We start from the raw sequence: 26,159 nt of genomic DNA on the forward strand, positions 1-26,159 counted from the left end.
GTCCCAGACCATGTGTATAATTACAAAGAAACTTAGAATTTTTACAGCCTTGTATGTGACAAATAATGGCTTCTATCTTGATATAATCAGCATTGGCATGTCAAAAGAATTGGTGAGCTGATAATTTAAATTTTTCTGTTGTTATAAACCACTGAGAGAATTAATGATCTTTCGCAGCATTGCCCATTTAAGCTCTGTATCCTAAAATCCTAGCCTCTTTCGATTCAGATAGAAATTACACAAATATATCAACTAACTAAGAATGCCTTTCTTGTAAACCCAGCAAGTGATAGATACTGCAACCTGCCTCCCGCCATCCTGAGGAAATCCAATGATCACTATTTAACACTGTATTGTGGAAATAGGATTCTTTAATATCATATATTTTCTATTGCAACAAACAATGTCAAATTCAAAGACTGAAACATTCTACAGCTTAAAGTATCTAATGCTAATATCAAACAACAGAACAGAGATAGATGCTAAAGGAAAATTCTTATATTTCTATTACTTTTCACTGCCAACTTTATCTACAGTCTCAAGGCAGCACTTTCTTACCTCAGCATGCACATGCACATGCATACACACACACACACACACACACACACACACACACACACACACACTGCAGACATACACAATTGCACTCATGCACAGGCACATATGGGCAGACATAATATTTTCATTTTGAGAGCTCTCTGGAGGAGATTGCTTATTTGGTATCAACTCATATCAAATTATATGGAATTTTGTAGCATGGCCTGGTCCTCTGGAAACACGATGGGAAGCCCCTGAAACCTTCAGATTCCCAACAGTCAATGGAATGAATTCAGACCAAAGTTTCAGTTTGAAAGGGCAGCATTAAAATACTGTCTATATGATGCATGTAGAAGTCTGAAGAATCAGCAGAGTACTACATTACCATAGAAAGAGGACATGTCTTGCATCAGTTCTGATTGTTATTAGTCATATGGCCAATGCCAATCAAAGTGTCATATTGTAGTGCACATGCTTTTCCAGGGGATGAGTTTAGTGCATATCATGTACTTGTCACACAATTCTACATCTTTCTTTAAATTGTTCTAATAATATTCTCTCATGGCCCAAACTTTACAAACACTGTTTTCTGTTTCAGGGGTATATTATTTGAATGACTGCGTCAGGCAGAAAACATCAGCAGTCAGTGCATTACACTGCTGAGCCAGGAGTTTCATGCTTAAGTCATCACACTTCCTGCTGCATGCATCCTGAGAGATTCTCACAAAGGTTTTATAAGTCAAAGAAACCTCTTTTAAGTTATTGACCACTTCGGCATGACGTTCTGCGCAATGCATGCAGGTCGTGAACTGGAGACATGTTGCTGTTAGCTGTATGAGGGCCTGGAAACTTTCAGAAACTCCCAGGAGCATCTCCACAGGAGCCTGGTCTACTTTAATGCCCTTCTGGCCAGCAGACATCAGTTTTCCACTTTCAATATATAATTTCTCCTTTATTGATGAAGTAAGTATTGCACATTCTTCCTCAATATGACTTTCTCTGGGGAATTCTTTCAGCACATTGAGTAGCTCCACGATATCGTTCCGTATCAGATGGAACCCATTCGGCATGCTATATCTTTCAGCCTTGAATTGTGACAGAATGGAGCCTTCAAGCTTCGGTGTAAGATCAGTTTTAGGAAAATCAAAGGAGCAACTGGTAAGCATGGATTTCTCACTTTGCCCAGTAAATGTGGTGAGGTATTGAGAGAGGTAGTTTTCTGAATCAGGTGGGGTGGTCTTCGGTGAACACTGCCATATGGAATATGCAAAATCTTTGCTTTCGTCATTAACATCAGTACCCTGTGCTCGAAAACGATTCCCATATACCATCTTACAGCTACACGTGTCCTCATCACTCATTGGGAGCTGTTCATCTATTTCCTTATCCCAGTCAGTTGTGAGGATAGCTTGAACTCTGGAGTCAACATTCAAACTGTGTTTATTTTTTATTTGTTGGAGACAGCTCAGTTTGGTGGAGGGACATTCATTTTGCTGAGTTGCAGTTGCAGATTCCTGAATGGTTGAGTTGTCTACTTCACAAAGCTGCCTTGGTGTATTTGTCAGTGAAGATATTTCCCGAGGAAGGTTTCTATCTTGAGGGCAAATTATTGATGTACTGATCTCAGTTATACTTGCCTCAGTCTGGTTAGAGATCTGTTCTGTTTTTGATAAGTCATCTTTCGAGCTGTCTTCTGCAGGCTCCGTGTTGCACTCAGAAATGTTAAGAGCCCTCACTGCGCAAGTTTCAATCTTTGGTTCTAAGTGTGGTGATTTTAAATGTTTAAACATGCCGAATGTCTTAAAGGAGACTCGGTTTAAATTCAGACGAAACCTGGATATGTCAAGGGAGTAAGCATCTTTGCTTTGTCTGTCTTAGATGAGTTCCTCCTGCTGGAGATTTCCTCTTCCAGAACTGAGTTTTCTGTCAGTGCTGTCAGATCTTCTGTAGACACCACAGAATACATCCGTGAAGCTATACTGCCATCATCATTTTGGTAACATGATCCTCTTCTTTGACTATTTTTAACCACTTCTTCAGAGATGAACATATTTTCCTTGGAGTTTACTTGATCCTTGTTCATCCACTGAGCACGTTCATCTCCCATTTCTAGGACTGTGTTGTTTTTGACAATTGCTTCACCTTGCCCTTTGACTTTCATGCTAATTGTGTTCATGGTTTGTTGTTCATCAGGGCAAGACACAGTGGTAACATTATGCATCTTATCTTCTGTTATGCATGAGCAAGCTCTAGAATTACTCCTGAAGGACTTGAACACTCCTCCACATTGGTGCAGTCACCTCCAGGCAGCTGAGCTTTAAGAGAAATGTTTAATTTTTCTCCTGCTTTAGTCTCTGTATGAGAAGCACATTCCTCTCTCATGCCTGAATCACATGGGTAACGTCTGACTGAAACTGGAGTAGTGACTGGTATTGTTTCTGTGACTGACTTTGTTTCCATGGTATCTGGCTCCATTTCCATTAAATCTGATTGGACCTTTTTATTGGCACAGGTGGAAATGGATGTTAATGGACCAACAGGCTTAGTTTCCAACAAGGCAGGTTCATTTTCGATACTTGTCAAAGAAGAAAGAGCATTCCATCGATGCATTTTTGTCTTAACATGTTTCTTTTCATTACAACGCATACGATCTCCATGTTTGTTTGAATGACGCTGCAATTGAACAGCTTTTACATCATACACGTCATCAGATGCAAAATGTCTTTTTCCTGTGGTTGTGTATTTTATTTCTTCTGGTTTACCTTTGATGCATTCAACAGATTTGATGTCCAATCCTGTGCCATAAAGACTTGGACTTATCTGCACATTTTGTTTTGCTTCAATCCCCTTAATTTTAGCAGACTCCAACTCTACCAAGAAAACAAAAGAAAATATTTAATTTGTTGACATATTGTTTATCCTTTCTCCAAACATCAAACAACAGTGACTATTCTGCTAGTTAACAGAGCAGTTTAATTTTCATCTCCATGACTCTTAGCATATACATGTAATCACTGGCCTCTATTGTTAATTGATTTTCAACCTGTATTGAAATAAATTCTTGAATATACCAATAGAGCTATACAAAGAAGAACTGCCCTATCTTAAATAAAATGAATTGAATAATGGATAAGGAGCAAAACCTCAAGTTTCTATCTTCCTTTCTATTTTATGATCAGCATATCAAATGTATTTTATGTACTAGAGTTGCCCCTTGAAATGATTTATTCCAGTGATTCTAGGGGCACATTAGGGTGAATTTTTATAAGTGGATTTTTCAATGGAACAAGGATTCATTGGTTAAATGCTTGTGCCCTTGCCAGTATTGTGCCTCAATGGGAAGATATACCAAAATCACAAATGTACTCCTGTTCTGCAACCATACCTAGAATATCATGCTGCTAAATGTCCACTATCCTGACAATAGTTACAACACTATCTTCCTACATAGTCTACAGGTTCAGCTCTCTTTGAGACAGTAGACTGAACTAGGGTTTGGCTGCTTGGCAACAAGGAATGTTACACGGTTAATGACAAGTTCAGCTGCTCAACAACATGTCATTTCTTTTTTTTCAATGAAAGCTATGTTGCAGTTAGGAGCCAACCATTAAGTCACAAGGAAATGGCACTTCTGCTTGCTCTGCTTAGGTTCAACAGGTCAAGCTTTGCTAGAATGTTGCTGTGATTCATGATGGCCGACTCCCTCCTTCACAATTTGTACAGTTGTAGATCTAGGAGAAAGGAGGGACTGCAGATGCTGGAGATCAGAGTCGAGGATGTAGTGCTGGAAAAGTACAGCAGGTCAGGCAGCATCCGAGGAGCAGGAGAATGGATGTTTTGGGCATAAGCCCTCCATCATGTGCCCAGGTCCTGATGGACTTTATTCAAGAATATTAAAAGAAATGACTAGTCAGAGTGCGATGCAGGAAAATGTAAAATAACCATTTGTAAGTAACTTCCATCTATCAGATCTTTAAAATTAAAATTAATACATCCCGGCATCATGTTTGAATACATTAGTGTCTCTAATTTGGATGTTCGTAATTCGGGGACCTCCCTTCCACCCCAGCCCCCAACACACAGTGAGATAGTTGTTGCCTTAGTTTTGATTATCTATATTTCCTGAGATTCAGGAAAAATTCTATTAAACTGGAAGACAGTTAATTGTAGTTTCTTTACTCAAAATGGGAGGAGAGCAGGAAGCAGGGAATGACAGGCTTAACATCAGGGAAAATGTCAGAAGTTATAAAGAAGTTATAACAGGCCACTTGGATAAACTCTCAATAATCAGGTAGCATCAACGTGGTTTTGTGAATGGGAAATCACATTTAACCAATCTATTAGAGTTCTTTGAGGAAGGAACATGTCCCATGGATAAAAGGGAACTGATGAATATATTGTATTTCGATTTCCAGAAGGTTAAGTGCCTGTCAAGACCACAGCTCAGAATATCAACAATACTGGGGACATTTTTAGTCCTTATTTCCAAAATCTGTGTTTTTTAAAAAGACTACAATTACTGAGATAAAATGACAGCAGATATAAATGTAAAGATTAACTGACTAAGATTTAGTGTGGGATTGATGGGATAGGACAGCGAAAGGAGTAAAAGAACAGACTGAACTGTGATCTTTTGTGAGTACGACGATAATGGGAGGAGCCAATGAGCTCCTGCTCAAAACCAAGTCACTCATGCAAATTACAGACACGTTTTGTATTTCTCCCTGAAAATAATGTACAAGGACAGGAATGAAGTAGCCAGTTTGAACTCTACAATAGTGGACTAGTGGTACTGAAGGCCTTTCTGTGGACCAGCATTCAGGCATTACTGGGCTGTGAGGGTCACAATTGAAGAACTATGCCATTGTCACCCTTGTTGCTTGTAAAGGAATTTTCTTACTCGAAATGCTCCAAGTCAGCTAACCGAACATTGAAACAGAGATCCCTCTCTGCTGCAAACTGCTTAAAAAAGAAATCAGGACAAAGGAGCTTCAATCAGCCTGCAAACGCACAATTCTCGAAAAAATATATTCAATTACCAATATCAACATTACCAGTCACAACATTCAACTGCCTGCTCTTCATGAACAATGCTAGAACAATGTTTTCTTAATTATCATTCTTTTATTACACTGTGTGTGTGTGTGTGTGTGGGGGGGGGGGGGGGGGGGGGAGGGGGGGGGAGGGGGGAGGGAGGTCCCCGAATTACGAACATCCAAATTAGAGACACTAATGTATTCAAACATGATGCCGGGATGTATTAATTTTAATTTTAAAGATCTGATAGATGGAAGTTACTTACAAATGGTTATTTTACATTTTTATTACACTATTGTCTTGAAGTGTCAGGAATTATGGTGCTGTCTTACATGTTTTGCACTTCATATGCTGCCTTGTTTATGATCATGTAGTTTGCACCGATCCTTGTGGCACTCCACTGGTCACAGACCTCCAGTCTGATAAACAACCCTCCACCACCACCCTCTTGTTTTCTACCTTTGAGCCAGTTCTGTATCCAAATGGCTAATTCTCCCTGTATTCCGTGAGACTAAACCTTGCTAACCAGTCACCCATTGGGAACGTTGTCGAATGCCTTTCTGAGGTCCATATAGATCACATCTACCACTCTGCCCTTATCAATCCTCTTTGTTACTTCTTCAAAAAACTCAATCAAGTTTGTGAGACATGATTTCCCACACACAAAGCCATGTTGACTTTCCCTAATCAGCCCTTGCCTTTCCAAATGCATGTAAATCCTGTCCCTCAGGATTCTCTCCAACAACTTGCCCACCACTGAGGTCAGGCTTACTGGTCTATAGTTCCCTGGCTTGTCCTTATCGTCCTTCTTAAACAGTGGCACCACGTTTGCCAACCTTCAGTCTTCCGGCACCTCACTTGTGACTATTGATGATACAAATATCTCAGCAAGAGGCCCAGCAATCACTTCCCTAGCTTTCCAGCGGTCGAGGGTACACCTGATCAGGTCCTGGGAACTTAGACACTTTTATGCATTTAAGACATTCAGCACCTCCCCCTCTGTACAATGGATGTTTTTTTTCAAGATGTCACCACCTATTTCCCCACATTCTATATCTTCCATGTCCTTCTCCACAGTAAACACTGATGCAAAATACTCACTTAGTGTCTCCCCCATCTCCTGTGGTTCCACACATAGGGCTGCCTTGCTGATCTTTGAGAGATCCTATTCTCTCCCCAGTTACCCTTTTGTCCTTAACATATTTATAAAATCCCTTTATTCTCCTCTGTTTCCTTATCCTTATACTCCCATCACCTTACAAAAAAAGTAAAAGAGCCTTTACTTTAATTGTTTCTGTACCTGCATGATAACTTTCTGAGTTCCATGCACCAGTACACCCAAGTCTCTCTATATACGAATATTCAAACATTTTATAGATTTACTTTGCCATTCTTACTATCAAAGTGAATAATTTCTCATCCACACGGAATCACAGAATTGTCATGGTACAGATGGATACCCAATTGGCCCATTGAGTCTGCACTGGATGTCTGAGCTTTTTTATCCTAGTGTCAGACTCCTGCCTATTCTCCACAATGCCGCACATTTGTTTTCAATTTAAATAATTGTTCAATGCCCTCTCGAACGTTTTAATTCACCTTCCCTCCATCACACTTCCAGGCAGTGCATTCCAGATCCTAACTATGTGCCGCATGAATTTCATTTTTCTCACTTTGCATTTGCTTTTTTTGCAAAATGCCTTAAAGGTGTACCCTCTGGTTGTCAATCCCTTTAAGAGCAGGCACAAGTTTCTCCCTGTCTATTCTGTACACACCACTCACAATTTCCAAAACTTCTATCAAATCTCCCAACAGCCTTCTCCTCTCCAGCAAAACAGTCTCAACCTCTCGGATCTATCTTCACAGCTGAAATTTGTCATCGCTGAAACTATTCTCATAGGCCTTTCTGTACTCTGTCCAATGCATTCATATCCTTCTAAAAGTGTGGCACCCAGAACTGTATGCCATCCTCCAAATGAGATATACCTAGTATCCTGTATAGGTTCAGAATAGCCTCCCTGCTCTCTACCCCTATGTCCGTATTAATGAAGACCCGATTACTGCATACTTCATAAACAGCTCTTTCTACTTGTCATGGCACCATTAGTGAATTATGCAGACAAACAACTGGTTCTTTCTGCTCCTGCAGACATTAAAAATTGTATCTCTTATAGAATCACAGTCATAGAGATGTACAGCAAGGAAACAAACCTTTGGTCCAACTCGTCCATGCCGACCAGATATCCCAACCCAATCTTTCCACTACTTCCTTTGGCAGTTCATTCCATACATGTACCACCCTCTGCGTGAAAAAGTTGTCCCTTAGGTCTCTTTTATATCTTTCCCCTCTCATCCTAAACCTAAGCCCTCTAGTTCTGGACCCCCCCACCAGGGAAAAAACTTTGTCTATTTATCCTATTATGCCTCTCATGGTTTTGTAAACCTCTATAAGGTCACTCCTCAGCCTCCGCTGCCCCAGGGAAAACAGCCTCAGCCTATTCAGCCTCTCCCTATAGCTCAAAATCTCCAACCCTGGCAACATTCTTGTAAATAATTTCTGAACCCTTTCAAGTTTCACCACATCTTTCCGATAGGAAGAAGATCTTATATTGTTTGCCCATTTCTTTCCTACCAAACTGCACCACCCACACCTTTCTACATTGAATTTATCTGCCCTAAATGCCCACGTCACTAAGTTGTCAATGTTTTCTGAACTGTCTTCTTACATTTATAATTCTTCTGAATTTTGTGACATCTGCAAGCTTTGAAAATATCTCTCGCAACAAAAATCCCCAGTGTCAACCAAAGGGGAGCACTATTGTAAACCTCACTCTAGATGAAAAATATCCATCAGCCATTACTCTGTTTCCTGTCACTCAATCAAGAATAAAATGGACAGCAGTAATCACATCCTCAAGAAGCTTTAATAAATTAATTAAACCATTTCCTTTTCTTAAAACCATGTTGGTGCTGTCTTATCCTTTTATATTGTTCTGAATGCATTATTAAGACTTCCTTAATGATAGTTTCCAACATTTTCCCAGCAACTGTTGTCAGGATAACTACCCTGTTCTCCCTCTCCCTTCTTTCTTGAAGAGCAATGTTACATTTGCCTACTTCTAATATGCTGGACTGGTGTTTTTAAAATGGAATTTTGCAAAATCATAACTTTTGCACCCACTATCTCTATAGCTACCTCTTTTGAAATCCCAGGATGTAGATCAAGAGAGTTTAGGATTTGTTAGCGTTTAGTCTCTTAAGTTTCTCTAATTCATTTCCTCCACTAATATTAATCACTTTTACATTCCTCACCCTTGTTAGCTCCTTGATTAATCAACAGTTCTCTTATGTATTTGTGTAGTCTACTGTGAAGATGGGTACAAATAATAATTTCTCCTGTCTCTTCCTCCAAGGGACCAACATTTATTTGAGCCACCCTCTTCCTTTCTTCACAAATTTAAAAACTTTACAGATTTTCTTTTAAATTCCTGGTTAGTTCATTCTCCTATTCTTTTTACACTTCTCGCCTGGCTTTTGATCACCCAGTGTTTTTTCTAAACACTCCCAACTCTCAGCCTTTCAACTATTCTTTACAACCTTATAACCTTATCCCATTCACTGATCAACTACTACCATTGGTCTCCTTTTTACTAGCTGAAAATGTGTTGCTGGTCAAAGCACAGCAGGCCAGGCAACATCTTAGGAATAAGGAATTCGACGTTTCGAGCATAAGCCCTTCATCAGGAATGAGAGAGAGTAGCCAAGCAGGCTAAGATAAAAGGTAGGGAGGAGGGACTGGGGGAGGGGCAATGGAGGTGGGATAGGTGGAAGGAGGTCAAGGTGAGGGTGATAGGCCGGGGTGGGGTGGGGACGGAGAGGTCAGGAAGGAGATTGCAGGTTAGGAGGGCGGTGCTGAGTTGAGGGAACCGACTGAGACAAGGTGGGGGGAGGGGAAATAAGGAAACTGGAGAAATCTGAATTCATACCTTGTGATTGGAGGGTTCCCAGGCGGAAGATGAGGCGCTCCTCCTCCAGCCGTCGTGTTGTTATGTTCTGCCGGTGGAGGAGTCCAAGGACCTGCATGTCCTCGGTGGAGTGGGAGGGAGAGTTAAAGTGTTGAGCCACGGGGTGGTTGGGTTGGTTGGTCCGGGCGGCCCAGAGGTGTTCTCTGAAGCGTTCCGCAAGTAAGCGGCCTGTCTCCCCAATATAGAGGAGGCCACATCGGGTGCAGCGGATGCAATAGATGATGTGTGTGGAGGTTCAGGTGAACTTGTGGCGGATATGGAAGGATCCCTTGGGGCCTTGGAGGGAAGTGAGTGTGGAGGTGTGGGCGCAAGTTTTACATTTCCTGCGGTCGCAGGGGAAAGTGCCGGGGGTGGAGGTTGGGCTGGTGGGGGGGTGTGGATCTGACGAGGGAGTCACGAAGGGAGTGGTCCTTGCGGAACGCTGATAGGGGAGGGGAGGGAAATATATCCTTGGTGGTGGGGTCCGTTTGGAGGTGGTGGAAATGACGGCGGATGATACGTTGTATGCGGAGGTTGGTGGGGTGGTAGGTGAGAACCAGTGGGGTTCTGTCTTGGTGGCGGTTGGAGGAGCGGGGCTCAAGGGCGGGGGAGCGGGAAGTGGAGGAGATGCGGTGGAGGGCATCGTCGATCACGTCTGGGGGGAGTCTGCGGTCCATGAAGAAGGAGGCCATCTGGGCTGTGCGGTGTTGGAACTTTTTACTATCAATGATGTGGAGGTGCCAGTGTTGGACTGGGGTGTACAAAGTTAAAAATCACACAACACCAGGTTATAGTCCAACAGGTTTAATTGGAAGCACTAGCGTTCGGAGCGACGCTCCTTCATCAGGTGGTTGTGATGAACCATCTGATGAAGGAGCAGCGTTCCAAAAGCTAGTGCTTCCAAATAAACCTGTTGGACTTTAACACACTGTTGTGTGATTTTTAACTTTTACTATCAACTCTCTTTTCAAAGACATGACTGAATCTTCCTCCACCACCACCAACTGCATATTAAGGTTTTCCATGTTCTCTTTTGTTACTTCACCAGTCATTTTAAATTTGAGTCCTCAGGTTCTCCATTCCTCCTCTGATTTTTTTGTATCTGCCCTGTCTAGATCGCTCTTCCTTTCAACATCACTTCTCGAAGGTGAACAGTCTCACTTGTACAACACTGCTGATCAAATTTGAATCCCTTATACCTGAGACCAATCTTATAAATCTTTCCTGCACCCTTTATCTCTTGAAAGCCATGATTACATCTATTTCCACCACACCTTCAGGTAACACGTTCTGGATCGAACACACTCACCATATAAAAATATTAAATCCATTACATGTCATCTGCCACATGTCTGTCCATTTCACAGCCATTTCATATCCTCTTAAAGCTTAAACTGAAGTCTAAAATTTATCAAGAAAAACAGTGATCCTATTTTTTAACCATGGGAAACAGCAGTGATCACTTTCTCCCTCCAGACCAAAAAAAGTAATTACTGCTACCCATTTAGAGTCCCTCAGACATTTCATTTTCATGTATTCCAAGGTTTTCAAATTTGACAGCAAACCTACTTTGGGATACCTTATCAAACCTGAAAATGTGTTGCTGGAAAAGCACAGCAGGTCAGGCAGCATCCAAGGAACAGGAAATTCGACGTTTCGGACATAAGCCCTTTATCAGGGATCAGGATACCTTATCAAACACTTTATATACATTACATTAACTGCATTACCCTCAACAATCCTCTTTATTCCCTCTTATACAAGTTATGTAAAAATTATCTGCCTTTAAACATACTGAATAGGCTGGGGCTATTTTCTCTGGAGCATTAGAGACTGAGGGTGATGTTATCAAAGTTTATAAAATCATGGTGGGCATGGATAGGTAAACAGACAAGAATTTTCCCCAGGGTTGTAGAGTCCAAACTAGAAGGCAGAGGCTTAAGGTGAGAGGGGAAAGACGTAAAAGGGACCTACTGGGCAATTTTGTCATGCAGAGGGTGGTGTGTGTATGGAATAAGCTGCCAGAGGAAGTGCTGGTACAATTGTAAGGCATTTGGATTGGTATATGAATAAAAAGGGTTTAGAGGGATATGGGCCAAGTGCTGGCAAATGGGACTAGATTAATTTAGGATAGCTGGTTGGCATGGACAAGTTGGACTGAACAGTTTGTTTCCGTGCTGTATTTCTCTATGCTCTAAATTGATGCTTGCTTTACATAACTCACACTTATCCTAGTACTGTTAATTCTGAGCCAGATTATCATTTCAAAAAACTTTCCCACCACCAAAGTCAAACTGGCTCTCCATTAGGGAACATTGTTCTTATCCCCTTTTGTGATGATCAAGGGCTGTTCTGGATTTTGGTTTTGGAAACTAAGCAGGGCAGATTCAAGAAGTATCAGCAGGAAAGTATTTCCATAATAGTGACCAGGATTTCACTAAACTGGTCTGGAAAATGATCAAAGGCAGACCAAGGGTAAAAAGTTTTAATTTGGAGAAAATTTTTTTAGTGAATTCTTCTATTTTTAGTGAAGTATAATTTTCTTAAATTGCTTTATCTGTTTATTTCTTTAGAAACTGAATGACTTTACCAGGGATTAATTGTCTCGAGATTAGAAGCTTTGTAATTCTCAGATATGTCAATTACTTAAAATTGACTTTTTCAAATGAGCTCAACAATGGGACTAAATTGAATTTATATCTGAAGATGCAATTTTTAACTTGTGGGGATGTCAATAATTTCATCATTGCCAGTTTAATTCAGATTCTTCACATCACTGGAACTCAGTACCTGTTCCTCATGTGTCATCACTAGTCAGGTATATAAAGGTGCATTGGTAACATGTAATAAGTGAATTAAAATAAACACAGAATATATTTTAATTATTCATCATTCTTAAGTATGTTTGAAAATGTGTTCAAATATATTTTGGATTTCATTTAATTTGTTGTATGGGGTAAATGGAAGCAAGTGGAAACCTGATTGTCATCTGTCAGACCTACCTGCTTCAGTTCCACTGAATTTGATGTCACCTGAACCTTCCACATGAGTAACCTTTTCAGCTGCATCGAAAAATTTGTCATCAGAGCTGTTGTCCTGAAAGTCAGGGAGAGGAGCCAGAATCGGGATAGTGAGGACCTCACTGGATAAGTCCCCATCAATAGCAGGTGGAAACTCAGTGAGCAGGCCATGACTTGTCAAATTCCAAGACTTGTCCCCTTCTGCATAACTGTCACCCTCGTTCCTGGGGCGCTGGTTGCAAACTTCTGCAGTGCATGGGTTCTCACTTTGGCTGAGGTCAGGAATAGAGCAAACCACCTTTGTAAAACGTGCAAAGCATTTAGAAAGGGTCGGAGTAGAGGCTAAGGAGTCTGCTGAAGGTTGTTCAAAACTGTCTTTCAATTCCATGGTACAGTGCTCCTTTGTAACTGGCTCACCATCACTCTCTTCGGTGTTGGAATCTTTGTCATCATCTTCAGAAATCTCACCATGTGAGTGTGGAGCTGAAGTCTCCATTTGCAGTTCGTCCATAGAGTCAGCAGAACAGCTTCTATCACAAAAGTCTCCTCCCTGACTTGTTGCTTCATCATTCAGATCAGACACATCCCCTGTGCTGCAACTGGTCTCTTCCTGGATATTCTCCCGTAAGCAGTCACTGTCTGTAGCCTCACTTTCCGAGTTCTCAATGTCCTCATTTTCTTCAGTCAGAGGCCCTATGAATCCATTTCTCAATTTGTGGATATCTATAGACTCAATGTCTGATGATGACTCTGAATCACTTAATCCTTGGGCTTCGTCACCTGCACAGTAAAAAAGTTACGTCTAAGGTCAGATGAAGGAACCATCTAATATTTCTTTAAAAACTGAATTCTGCCATCTTAAAATGCCCTCCTGGAAATTAGGAATGGGCAACAAATGACATCCCATTAATGAATTACAAAAAATTATAAAAACTTCAATGATTAACTTCTATGCTCTTCCTTTCTGTTTAAGTTATTTATTTTGCTTGAAAATGTCTGTTTGGATAAGTTTCTTCATGAAAACAGGATATTCCTGTCTGCAAGGAGTTAGTTGAAGGAAATACCTGGGGTGGAGCCTTTAACTGTTAAAGTTTCAATATTGAAGTCATACCAATTGTACGTGTTCATTCAGCTTCAGGACACCACTCAAATACAGTGCCAGGCTATTACTCATGATTTAAAAGGAAAAGTAGTAACTTTTACAGTAAATAAAATTTGATATCCTATTTCTTGATCAATATTTCTGATTGAGACATTTCTTGAATAAGCTTTCAACACTTTCTAGATCCTACGGATACATATGATAAAAGGTAAGTTCCTAAATTCTGGAATTTTAACAAGACCTATCAGCAACTGAAACTCACCTAACTGGCATAAAGTCAGAGTGAGCAATGCCATTGGAAAATGTGAGTTGTGTCTCAACTGTGATTCACTCATCTCTCTCAGATTGCTGCTACTGATATCATTCTGAGAGGGAAACGTGTTTAAACTGACATGAGATTATTTTCTATCATAACTTCATTGCAAAGAGTCACTGTCTGAAAGTGATGCCAATAATCACAAACCTCGCTAACGCTCCACAGAACTGATCAGTCTAATGGAAGGATTGGCATGGACATGAAAATTGTTACCATCCCTTAGGTACAACACCCACAGGAGCTGAACAGTCCGTTAACCTCGATTTCTAATAATCTGCACACATCTCAAAGGGTCTGAGAGAAGAGTCCTCCTGTCCTTTACACTGTGTTTTTTCATACATTAATTCATGTGATGAGGACATTGCTGGATGACCAACATTTATTGCCCATCCCCAATTGCCCTTGAGAGGATGGTGGGTGAGCTGCCTTTTATCTTTACTGACTGTGCGGATGATATGTCATAGCAGGAAATCTACACTGAGAAAAGGAACTGAGCCTTTACATCCAGGAAATTGACTGAACGGAAAGCGAAGAGAAGAAGTAGGGCTTTATGACTATGTAAGCACATACTACTTGGGAACAGATGTGAGTCACTTGGACAATAAAGTCTTCTCTGCCAATCAATACAACCATAACTAATCTATTTGTGCTTTAAATTCCATTTCCCCACTTCCATGTGATAACCTTTCATTCTCCTGCTTAACAAATATTTATCTACTTTTGCCTTAAAAAGGATTTAATGACCGCAGCCCCCAACAACCATCTGAAAGAAAAACACTCCTGAAGATTAGATTACTTACAGTGTGGAAACAGGCCCTTCGGCCCAACAAGTCCACACCGACCCGCCAAAGCGCAACCCACCCATACTCCTACATTTACCCGTTACCTAACACTACGGGCAATTTAGCATGGCCAATTCACCTGACCCGCACATCTTTGGACTGTGGGAGGAAACCGGAGCACCTGGAGGAAACCCACGCAGACACGGGGAGAACGTGCAAACTCCACACAGTCAGTCGCCTGAGTCGGGAATTGAACCCAGGTCTCAGGCGCTGTGAGACAGCAGTGCTAACCACTGTGCCACCGTGCCGCCCACTCATCTCTGCTCTAAAAGATTGTATTCTTTTAAAAACTGTGACCCCTAATTTTTGATTCACCCACAAGAGGACAGGCCACTTCCATTTCCAACTTGTCAAGGATTGCACTTCTAAACTCCAAAGGAAACAAGGCAGTCTGCCCAACCTTTTCTCATAAGACAACTTGCACATTCCAGGTATCAATCTCAGAAAGCTCCTCTGAACTGTTTTAAAAACATTTATGGTCTTCCTTAATCGAGAAGACCAAAACTACATGAAATATTAGAGCTGTACTGTCATCAATTCTCTGGATAATTGAAGCAAAATACCTTTATGTTTACATTCCATTAGCCTTCATAATTATGTGCTGCACATGCAAACTAACATTTTGTGAATCATGCACTATCACATATAGATATCTGCTTGCAAACTAAATAATTTTTCCACATTATACTACATTGGCCTAACTTTTGGGCGGGGGAAAAACAATGACTGCAGATGCTGGAAACCAGATTCTAGATTAGAGTGGTGCTGGAAAAGCGCAGCAGTTCAGGCGGCATCTGAGGAGCAGGAAAATCGATGTTTCGAGCAAAAGCCCTTCATCAGGCTTTTGCTCGAAACGTCGATTTTCCTGCTCCTCGGATGCTGCCTGAACTGCTGTGATTTTCCAGCACCACTCCAATCTAGAATCTAATTTTTGGGCGCTCATTCAATTGATTGACACCCATCTGAAAACTCCTTATGTCCTCTTCACAACATACTTCCTCGCCCATCTTTGAGTCATCTGCAAGTTTAGCTGCCATGGCTTTCCTCCCCATATCTAAATCATTGTTATAAATGCTGAGGCCCCAACACAGATTCTTCTGGGACTCATCATCCTGCCAATCAGAAAGAGAGCTTTTTCAAACACATTCTCTCTTTCTGTCAGCCAGTCAATCTTCGAGATATTTTTAATTAACCTGCTCAGTGATGTTATTACACATCTCTGGAGCAGATTTGACTTGAACCCAGCCAATCTTCTATCAATTCAAATATGTTAATATTTGGGTCCTTTTTGGTGCAATAATCTTTTATGTGGCACATCAAATCCCACTGAAAACCCAAGTATAGTATCTCTACAGGTTCCATTATCCAAAGCATAGACTAACCCTTCAAAGATTGACATAAATTGATTAAGCACGATTTCCCTTTCACAGAAAAATGCTGATTCTTCCCAAATAGCTAGAGTTGCGTCCAGCTATAAGCTCCTCAATAATGATTCTAACACCTACCCTGTGACAAGTCAATTGTTTCCTCTTTCCCTCCCTTCTTGAATAATGACATAACATTTGCTACACTTCAATCCAATAGAACCTTATCCAAATCTATGAAACTTTGGAAAATCAACATCAATGCTTCGACTTTCACATTGGTCCCTCTGTTTAAGGACCCAGGATGAAGTCCAAATGGGCCTGAAAGCCTGTCAGCCCAGAGGTCTACCTGTTGGCTTCATCGCACTTCCCTCTTAATTGTAATTTCACCAGGTTTCTCTCTCCCTTTGATTTACAGCTATTACTAGAGTGTTTTTGTATTTTCTATAGTGAAGACAGAAGCAAATATTTGTTTAATTCAACTGCCATTTATTTATTATATATTAATTTCTCCCCATTCTCACTATCAGGAGGACCACTCACCTTACTTAATCTTTTCCTTTCTAAATACTAGTAAAAACACATTATCTGTTCTTCCTTTTCTAGTTAGCATCCTCTCATACTCTAATTTTTTTCCCTTGATTAATCTTTTTGTGCCATTCCTTATCTTCTTTCCAATATCTGATCTGCTAATCATATTATACTTCTTCCTTAATCTCAGTACCTTCCTTAAATTCTTAAGTTGGCCATAGATGGTTTGTTCTTCCTTTGCAACTTCTTTTTTACAGTAGGAATATATTTACTCTTAAATATACCTATTTTGAAATATCCCTTAAATATCTAACCTTTACTTCTATATCAGTCTGTTCCTGAACTTAGTGTCCCAGTTCATCTTAGGTGTGCAGTTTTCGAGCATACATAATTGCCCTTTTTAAATTATAAAATACTAGTCTCAGACCCACTCATCTCCCTTTAAAACTGGATAGGAGATTCAATCTACCCAGAGATGCCTTTTCTCTGTGGCCAATAATTAATCTTGTCACGTTGCACTACACCAAGTCTGGTACAACAGACCAAGATGCCAGGAGAAACCCCTTCCCTTTTTTCCAAATAGTAGACAGAATTATCTAAGCTTTCCCAAGTCTTAATGTTCAGCATCCAGTCAGTGAGAGAGTCTTCAAGTGTTACTTGAAACTGCAACTTTCACACAGGATGTAAAGGTTGCCACTTAACAAAAGCTGACATTAACCAAGGATTCAATCAGTATTCAGAACATCCTTATCGGATTTGGAATGTTAACAAATGGCAGAGAAAACACAGTTCTGCCTGGGGGTAGTGACAATAGAAACAAAATTCACATTTGGAAGTTTGCTTTCAAAGATCAAAGAAAACTTACAGCCCAGGAACAGGCCCTTCGGCCCTCTAAGCCTGAGCCGATCCAAATCCACTGTCTAAATCTATCGCCCAATTCCTAAGCATCTATATCCCTCTGCTCCCCACCTACTCATACATCTGTCCAGATGCACCTTAAATTAATCTACCGTGCCTGTCTCTACTACCTCTGCATTCCAGGCATCTATCACTCTCTGTGTTTCTTGGGCAAAAGTATGGCAGGAATAAAACTGGGATTCTTATTTAAAAAAAAAACGACTGATGTATTACCTTCTTCAGTTGTCTGACTTTGATAGTTGCCAGGCCAGATGAATATGGAGTCTGTTGAGTTCACATATAGCCTATGATATCCAGCAATCAAACACACAAGGTCTTTAGCATGACGAGTTTCCAGTACCAACGTCAGAGACTGTAAATAAAAACAGAGTCAGTAATTAAACTTTTCCACTAACAGACCTAACCTGAAAATGATATCAGCTCACTCATTTTAAAGATTTTGCTCAGCGTTAGCTTCCTTGAATTTGCTGGGTGCAGTGTCTTCCCTCATTTGTTTTCCTTCATCTATAGCATGAAAATGTTGTACAATGCTGAAATTGCGAGTTGATAAGTGAGGGCAACAGGGAATCTGAGATCTGGGCAAATACTGGATAAAACAATCTATTTCTTTAACCACGAAATTCAAGGATTGAGAAAGAAGCAGGGACAATAGAGCAGGCAGGTGAATTAGTCAAATTGGGCTCAGAAAGAGAAACAAAGAATAAGAAAAATTGTTTGGATACAGACAAAAAAAAGAGAGAAAGGAGAAGTGAAAGCAAATGTAAAACGTTGCAAATTTCTAACAACATTTATTACAATTTGGAATAATATCTGGGGTTTGATTTATTCCTCTTCTGAATGGGAGAGGTGGATTGTATTATGAAAACCTAAACTTCATCATTAAAAATGTCTTGGTGTTGTCAAGTACTAACTATTGCCAACTTCCCGAACGGAAACTTTGCATTTATATAGCATATTTCAGAGCCACTAGACATCACTTTACAAACACGGATTACTTTTCAGATACAGTCACTGTTCCAATGTAGGAGTGGGATGAGTTCAATTAATCATTAATATTTAAATGCAACAATTTCTTATAACTTTCAGGCAAATTTGTCACAGAAAAATGGGGCGCATTCAAGAAGGAATTATGGAGAGTACAGGGCCACCGTGTTCCAATAAAGGAAGGGGTGGGACCATTAAATCCTGTGAGCACTGGATATCTAAGGATACACAGCAATGGATTTAGAGAATAAAGAGATACTTATGGCAGATATCCAGGACTGAAAACAGCTGAAATCCTAGAGGAGTACTGAATGTTCAAGAGGGAACTTAAAATGGAGAATAGGAGACCAAAATTGGTGACATGAAGGGATACTAACAATTAAAATAGAAGGAAATCCTAAACTGGTTTACAGTTAGAGTAAAAGAGTCGTGCCATTGGGACCACAGAGTAAGGCAGGGAGTCAGAGGATGTAGGTAGGATTCCAAAAGAATACTTTCAGACAGTACTCACTTGTGAAATGGACAATATGCATACAGAAATCAGGGAGAAGGTCTGTGATACAATTAAATAAATTATCATTGACAGAGAGAGCTCTGAGTGGTCTGGCTTAGAATTCGATAAATGTCCAGGGCTGGATGAAGTATATTCCAGGTTGGTGAGTGAGGCAAGGGGCGAAATCAGGGATGTTGCAATAATTTTCTATACCTGTCTGGCCCAGGAGAAGAGTTAGAGGACTTGAGGACAGCCAATGTAGTATTGTTATTCAAAAAGGAGCAAAGGATAAACCAGGAGCTAGAAGCCAGTCAGTCTAACCTCGTGCTGGAGAAATTGCTTGAATGATTCAGAGGAACAGAATTAATTTGTAATTGGAGAGGCAGGAATTATGACTCGAAGAGCCTGCCTTCCACTGGTCTGCAGTGGCCTAGTTACTGCTGCCTTTGGAAATTACTCCGGTGTCAGCAGATTAGTGTCACTGGCATTCTGGGAAAACAGGCAAGATGGGCTGGCAGACAGGCAGAAATCCCGCCTTTCCTTGGTAAATGTCCTTAGTACCTCCTCCCTTTCCTTCACTTCACTTTCTGGGCTTGATCAGATTGGCCTGGCCTGGCTGGAAATATGCAGAGACCTCCCTAGCTCAGGGCCGAGTTAAATTGCAGTCAGGTCTCTTGATGTTGGGATCACGGACGTGCCAGTGCGGCTACGTAGTAAAGCCATCTGCTGTCTGATTGACAATGAGCAAAGGTAAGAGTCACCTGCAAGTAACTTGATTGCAAAACATTAGCAAACTGAGGATAGGAATAATTGCTGAACAAATATTACTGCAGCACAGGTCACAGCAGCAAGGATTTGACCAGACAACACCCGTATCAGAAAATGTACTAAGTCCTTGTTCAAGCAAGCAGTTAGCATCAATAGCCTTTACCTTCACATCCACCAGGTAGATGTTCACCACGCTGATCTTCTCATACTCAAAGGTCAATTCCAACTTCTGGATGTTGTTGAAGTCTGTTAACTGGTTTATAATATTGAGTTTGCTGTTAACAACTTCGCTGATACCATATTTGGCTCCGACCAACAATGTGATAAATGATTCGCTGTCCTGCAGCTGAAGAAGTTGCATTTCATTAGAAACTTATTAAAGATGACAAAAAAGTCTAGTTTAAAAAAATGAGCCAGTTTCTGTTTCTCCCTACGTACCAGAAGGGTTGCGTTAAAGGTTTTCCCTCCATATGCTCGAAGATCACTCAGTATGTTCAGGTAATTCAGCCGGACTTGTGCCGTGGATATCAGATGCTTCAAACAGAATGAGTGTATTTTAATATACTGGCATGAAAAGTTATTTTCATGAAAAGATGTCCCCAACAGCGTTGCACATGTGGCAACATTGATCAAAAATGGTCAAAGACTTTCAATGGAAAATAATGGGAATCCCGCCTGGAATTTTCCAACTAGTGATTCAGTACAATGACAGAAAACACCTATCAGCAAATCAGGTTATGCATTGGCAGCAGGTATGGCCCTGTGGTTACATCCTCTTTAAACTCAATCTTGCATGTTTATAAAGACCCTACAATAACTCTCTCCTTCAATGCATATACCATGATTTTCAGCATTTCCTTCCCAGACATAATTATAGTTCTAAATTTTCAGACGTCTATTTAATTTGCCATCTTCACATTTTGATTCCATGACTTCATTATTTAACAAATTAATCCAGTTGAGTTTATTACCATAAAACAACAAGGCACACTTCCTCTGATTTTAAAGAAATTAATGGAAAATCCATGTGATGAATACATTTTATCTTTTATCTTTGCTGCATGGATTTAAATAACTGCTTTACAAAAAAAAAGAGTTTTAATATCAAATAATCGATGTATATTCATGAAGCTCAATTTATCAAAGATATTCTTTATATTGTGAACAATTGGTTTTCCTCCCTAAAATGTAATGTCCTGAACGTCTGCAGTTAACGCTGGGGATCACAAAGTGGCTGATAGATAATGATGAGCAATTTCAGGGGCTGATCAACTTTAATCTTTCATACACAAAAATATTGAAATGCTTAACTGGGCTTACAATATGAGAAGCTTTAATTAAAACTTATGACCTAATTATAAAATATGCAGCTTTGAAACTGCATTTCCCAAAAAAGCAATTTTGTTTAAAGCACTCTTTACAAACAAGCTTCAACTTAATAGTGCTGGTTACAGTGGAATTTCCTACATCACTTCACAGCTGAGTAGGAGGATGTCTAAAGAGAGGCAGAAGCAGTGGAGGAAAATACACAACTGAAGTCTCTTATTGAGGAATACAGCAGCAGAAAAGGCAAACACATGATGAGGTTAAAAGGATATGGACTTGTAGGTCAAGGAGGAAAAGTTTCCTAGAGATGTATGAGACCATAGAGGGATTGTAAAAGTGTTATTAAAATGCAGTATATGGATAAAAAAAATCGAAGGGTGATTCAAGATAAAGGATAATTCTGCACTGGTGCTAAGATTAACTTGAAGCACTTAGGATGAGAGGCACTTTACAGGCACGCATTAATGATTGGCTGACTGATAGAGGAGGTGATAGTCTAATGCTGTTATTGCTGTTTTGTTAATCCAGAGACCCAGATAATGCCCTGTGAACCGTTTGAATCCTGCCATGGAAAATGGTGAAGTTTTAATTCAATAAATATCTGGAATTAAAGAGTCTAGTGATGATCATAAATCTATTGCCAATTGTTGGGAAAACTTCATTAATGTTCTTCAGGGACAAAGTTGCCATTCTTTGATTGAGATGTGAGATATTCCACAAAGAGAATTAAACAAGATTCCATGGTAAGTACAGTAGTGGCCAATATTTACCACTCAGCCAACATTTGATCAAGGTACCTTGGTTAGTTATCGTGTTGTTGTTTGTGGGAGCCTGTCTTGTGGAAATTGTTTGCTAGGATTCCTGTCCTATATCAATGACAACATTTCAAAACAGGGTCACTTGGTCTGAAGTATTTGTGACTTCTTTTGTGAAAAAGAATATTGTTAGGTACACGTCTTTCATTCCTTTAAATAGGCCTCAATGACCTAGGGTTAAGGGATAAAAGTTCAGATTTTGCCCTTCAGATGATGGCCATTAACTCAGGCTGGATTTAAGGTGGAGACAAATGGAGAAAATAGCGAGTTTAAAAAGAATTGTGATCCTTGGACACAATGAAGCTTAATTTCAATACAGCGCAGAACAGGCCCTTCGGCCCTTGATGAAGCTTGATTACAAGAGGGGCAGACCAGTATGTGTCATCTGCCGGTTTTATGGGGTTTTTTTCTCTGGGTATGACAGGGCTTCATTGTGATGCCCTCTACAGTTGAATACAGCAACCTTTCACGACCAGGTTCCCATATGAGGAAAGGCCACTTGGACAAATCACCAAGGAACGAATAATGGCAGCAAAACCAAACACTCGGAATGAGCTAACAGCATCAGGAGATGGAAACATAGAAAACAGCAAAAGTTTGTTTTCTCCTCCTTTAATACTTCACGAATACAGATTTGATCTGGAATGTCACTCAGACACATATTTAAGAGGCTTTAATAAGTAACAAATAAATATTTCACTGATCCTTAGAAGGCAAAGAACATTCACACTTTACACCGCCCTGCTTTAGCAACAGTATTAAAGTGTAAAGGGAAATATTTTCCCTTCAATATAAAACTAGAAACTTTTATACGTGGGATAATAACCTCTTCACATGTTCCTACATGTTTCAATGAAGTCACCTCTGACTCATCTAAACTCCTATACAGGTCCAGTTTAGTAAAGCCCCGCACCAATCACAATGCATTAATATCCTTCCATACATATGGTGATCAGTATTGTACACAGTGCAGTAAAAAGATTCCATAATCGTAATGTGTAAATGAACGATAATTATTTTGCTTGTTCTCTTAATTGAGAGCTATCGATTCTCTTGGACACAAGAAGAACTGTCCAAGTCTTTGAAATACTCCTGTGCTCTTGGATCAGTGGTTAGCACTGCTGCCTCACAGTGCCAGGGACCTGGAATCAATTCCAGCCTCGGGGGACTGTCTGTCTGGCGTTTGCATGTTCCCCCGTGTCTGCACGAGTTTCCTCCAGTTTCCTCCCACAATCTAAAGATGTGCAGGTTAGGTACATTGGCCACGCTAAATTGCCTATATTATTCAGGGATGTGTAGGTTAGGTGCATTAATCAGGGGTACATGTAGAGTCGTGGATAGGGGAATGGGTCAGGGTGGGTTACACTTCGGAGGGACAGTGTGGACTTGTTGGGCCAAATGGCCTGTTTCCACACTGGAGGGATTCTATTCTATGAAATCTCTGGAGAGCAGGAAGGGACCTTGGTTTAATGACTCATTCAACAGATGGCACCTTAAGCACTTCAGCATGCCCTCATTATTGCACTGCAACATCAACCAAGTTACTTGTTCTCAAGTCTCCAGAATTGGACCTGATCCACAATGTTTTGACCAAACGGCAAGTGCGCTACACATTGAGTCATGGCTTATGCAACAGCACAACTTTATAAAACAGCAAAACGACCAAGAAAGCTGTAAATCTGAAATAGATACCTGAAAAAGTTGGAAATATTCAGCAAGTCGGGTAGCATGATTGGAGGGAGGAAAACAGTTAACATGGGGAATGCTTTGTCAGAACTGAGAGCACTTTGAGATGTCACAGTATTTAAACAAGGCATAAAAAAACTCAAGAGTACGTGCAGAAAGAGCATCTGTGATTGGGTGGAAAGCAGTAAAGATTGATTTTTTAAAAAAAACTCACTTTTACCTCTGGATAGCCAGTTATAAAGAATTACCTTTTGTCCTGGTGCAATCAAGCTATGATTGTTCTTAAGGTGATAGTTAATGGCCTTTCTGATATCTTTCCCTTTCATGTTATCAAGTACAGTTGATGAGACAAAATTCTCAATTCCCCAATTCATCCTGAAAATAATAAGGTTGCATTTAAAACTATTTCACCCCAATTATAGAATTGTACAGTACAGAAAAAGGCTATTTTACCCATTGTGTCTGTACTGACTCCCAGAAGAGCTATGATATTTGTGACATTGGAAACTATCCCTCCAAACCATTTACCATTCTGACTTGGAAATCTATTGCCATTTCTTCAATGTCACTGGGTCAAAATCCTGCAATTCCAACTCTAAGGGCATTGTGGGTCAATCCACAGTACGTGGACTGCAGCAGTTCAAGATGGCAACTCACCACCACCTTCTCAAGGGCAACAAGGGATGAGCAAGAAAAGCTGGGCCAGCCAGCATCACCCATGATTTATGAGTGATTTTGTTTTAAAATCCCATGTTCAATTAATTAATAGTTGCAGCTTATGCACAATGATGGTGGAGTTGGAACAAAGAACCCTACCTCATAGAGCCATCTGGTGATCTGAAGCTGCAACTACATTGTGACCGTTGCCATAGTGATTTCCAATACAGGGAGTGTCTGGTTTGCAAATGGGTTCCATTCTGGAGTTTGTTCACAAGTTGGTTTGTACACATGGCAGCACACAATACACGACAATGGAAAGCAGCTATTCATAAGTACAGGAAATGTTTGGATATCTGGTTGTTAAAGTTATGAACATGTAATGGAACACATTCATAAGTACAGTCAGTTCTGCTATAACGCTATTGTTCTGTTCTCGTGCAAACCTGTGTTATAAGAAAATCACGTAATAGCAGCACTATTTAAACTAATGGGGCCATGGTCGTGTTATACACAAAAGTTCACACTATAGAAACAGTGTCCCCAATTCGTCAATTATGTTAGAGTGAATTCACATTAACAAAATGCACGCTTTAGCAGAATGATCTGCATGAGCATTCTTAAGTTGGACGTTTGTAAATCAGGGATCCCTGTATATGATTCAGAACCTTGGGACGACCCAAAGTGCTTTATTGCTAATAAAGTACTTTTAAAATATGGTCACTGTCATGATAAAAGAAACATTGCAGTTAATTTGTACACAGCAATAGCTGACACACAGCAATGTGAACTGAAAACCTGATTTTGATGAGCAATAAATATTGGCTAGAAATATTCAATGCATGTTGGATTTTTAAAAAAAATTCTTGTTTTCTCAGGAAGAATATACCAAGTACTGCACTTCTGCTTCCTAGTTGTGAAACCTGAAAGGCTTCAGAAAAGATTTACAAGGATGTTGCCAGGGTTGGAGGGTATGAGTTATAGGGAGAGGTTGAATAGGCTGGGGCTGATTTCCCTGGAGCGTCGGAGGCTGAGGGGTGACCTTATAGAGGTTTAGAAAATCATGAGGGGCACGGATTGGGTAAATGGACAAAGTGATTTCTCTGGGTGCGGGAGTCCAGAACCAAAGGGTGAGAGGGGAAACATTTGAAAGGGACCTGAGGGGAAACTTTTTCACACAAAGGGTGGTGCGTGTAGGGAATGAGCTGCCAGAGGAAGTGGTGGAGGCTGGTACAATTACAACATTTAAAAGGCATCTGGAAGGGTATATCAAAAAGAAGAGTTTACAGTGATATGGGCCAAGTGCTGGCAAATGGGACTAGATTAAGTTAGGACATCGGGTCGGCATGGACGGGTTGGACCAAAGGTCCGTTTGCATGCTGTACATCTCTATGACTCTATCAGTGGACTGCTGTTACAGCTATTGAGGTCACACTGACAGGGTCTGGGAGTGAAAGGTGTCTGGGCCTGTTTTTGTGTCAGTAGAGATTGATGCTAAGTTGACTTCCATTCCTATCCCAATTTAAAATCGGGTCTGGATGAAATTTAAAGAATTACGAAGTGCCAAGGAGTTAGTCTTCAAGTAGAGGACTAAAAATAAGAATCTAAGATTAATTCCACTTAAAGGGGTAATTCTATGACATGTTAGTGAAGTAACTCATAACTGAGAAGTTCCTCTAGCCTGGAGTTTCACAAACACTGAGTGCTGTCAATGAGGAGTGTCCTTAATGAAGGGTCTAGTTGCTAAACTCATGCAAAC

At 40.4% G+C, this 26,159-nt stretch overlaps 1 protein-coding gene across 1 annotated transcript in view; it reads right to left on the reverse strand.

Annotated features, from left to right (window-relative positions):
- Window positions 1-1,142: 1,142 nt before the first annotated feature.
- Window positions 1,143-26,159, reverse strand: part of LOC132820062 (FERM and PDZ domain-containing protein 1-like) — an 82,443-nt gene continuing 57,426 nt past the window's right edge. The window contains exons 10-16 of the mRNA XM_060831980.1: window positions 23,992-24,118; window positions 20,355-20,450; window positions 20,080-20,262; window positions 17,885-18,023; window positions 12,581-13,378; window positions 2,838-3,407; window positions 1,143-2,296 (exon numbers count right to left, since the gene is read on the reverse strand). Coding sequence (XP_060687963.1) covers window positions 1,143-2,296; window positions 2,838-3,407; window positions 12,581-13,378; window positions 17,885-18,023; window positions 20,080-20,262; window positions 20,355-20,450; window positions 23,992-24,118 — 3,067 coding nt within the window. The remainder of the gene's footprint in view (window positions 2,297-2,837; window positions 3,408-12,580; window positions 13,379-17,884; window positions 18,024-20,079; window positions 20,263-20,354; window positions 20,451-23,991; window positions 24,119-26,159) is intronic.

Source organism: Hemiscyllium ocellatum, chromosome 11 (genome assembly GCF_020745735.1).
Source record: "Hemiscyllium ocellatum isolate sHemOce1 chromosome 11, sHemOce1.pat.X.cur, whole genome shotgun sequence".
In the NCBI taxonomy this organism is placed as follows: domain Eukaryota; kingdom Metazoa; phylum Chordata; class Chondrichthyes; order Orectolobiformes; family Hemiscylliidae; genus Hemiscyllium; species Hemiscyllium ocellatum.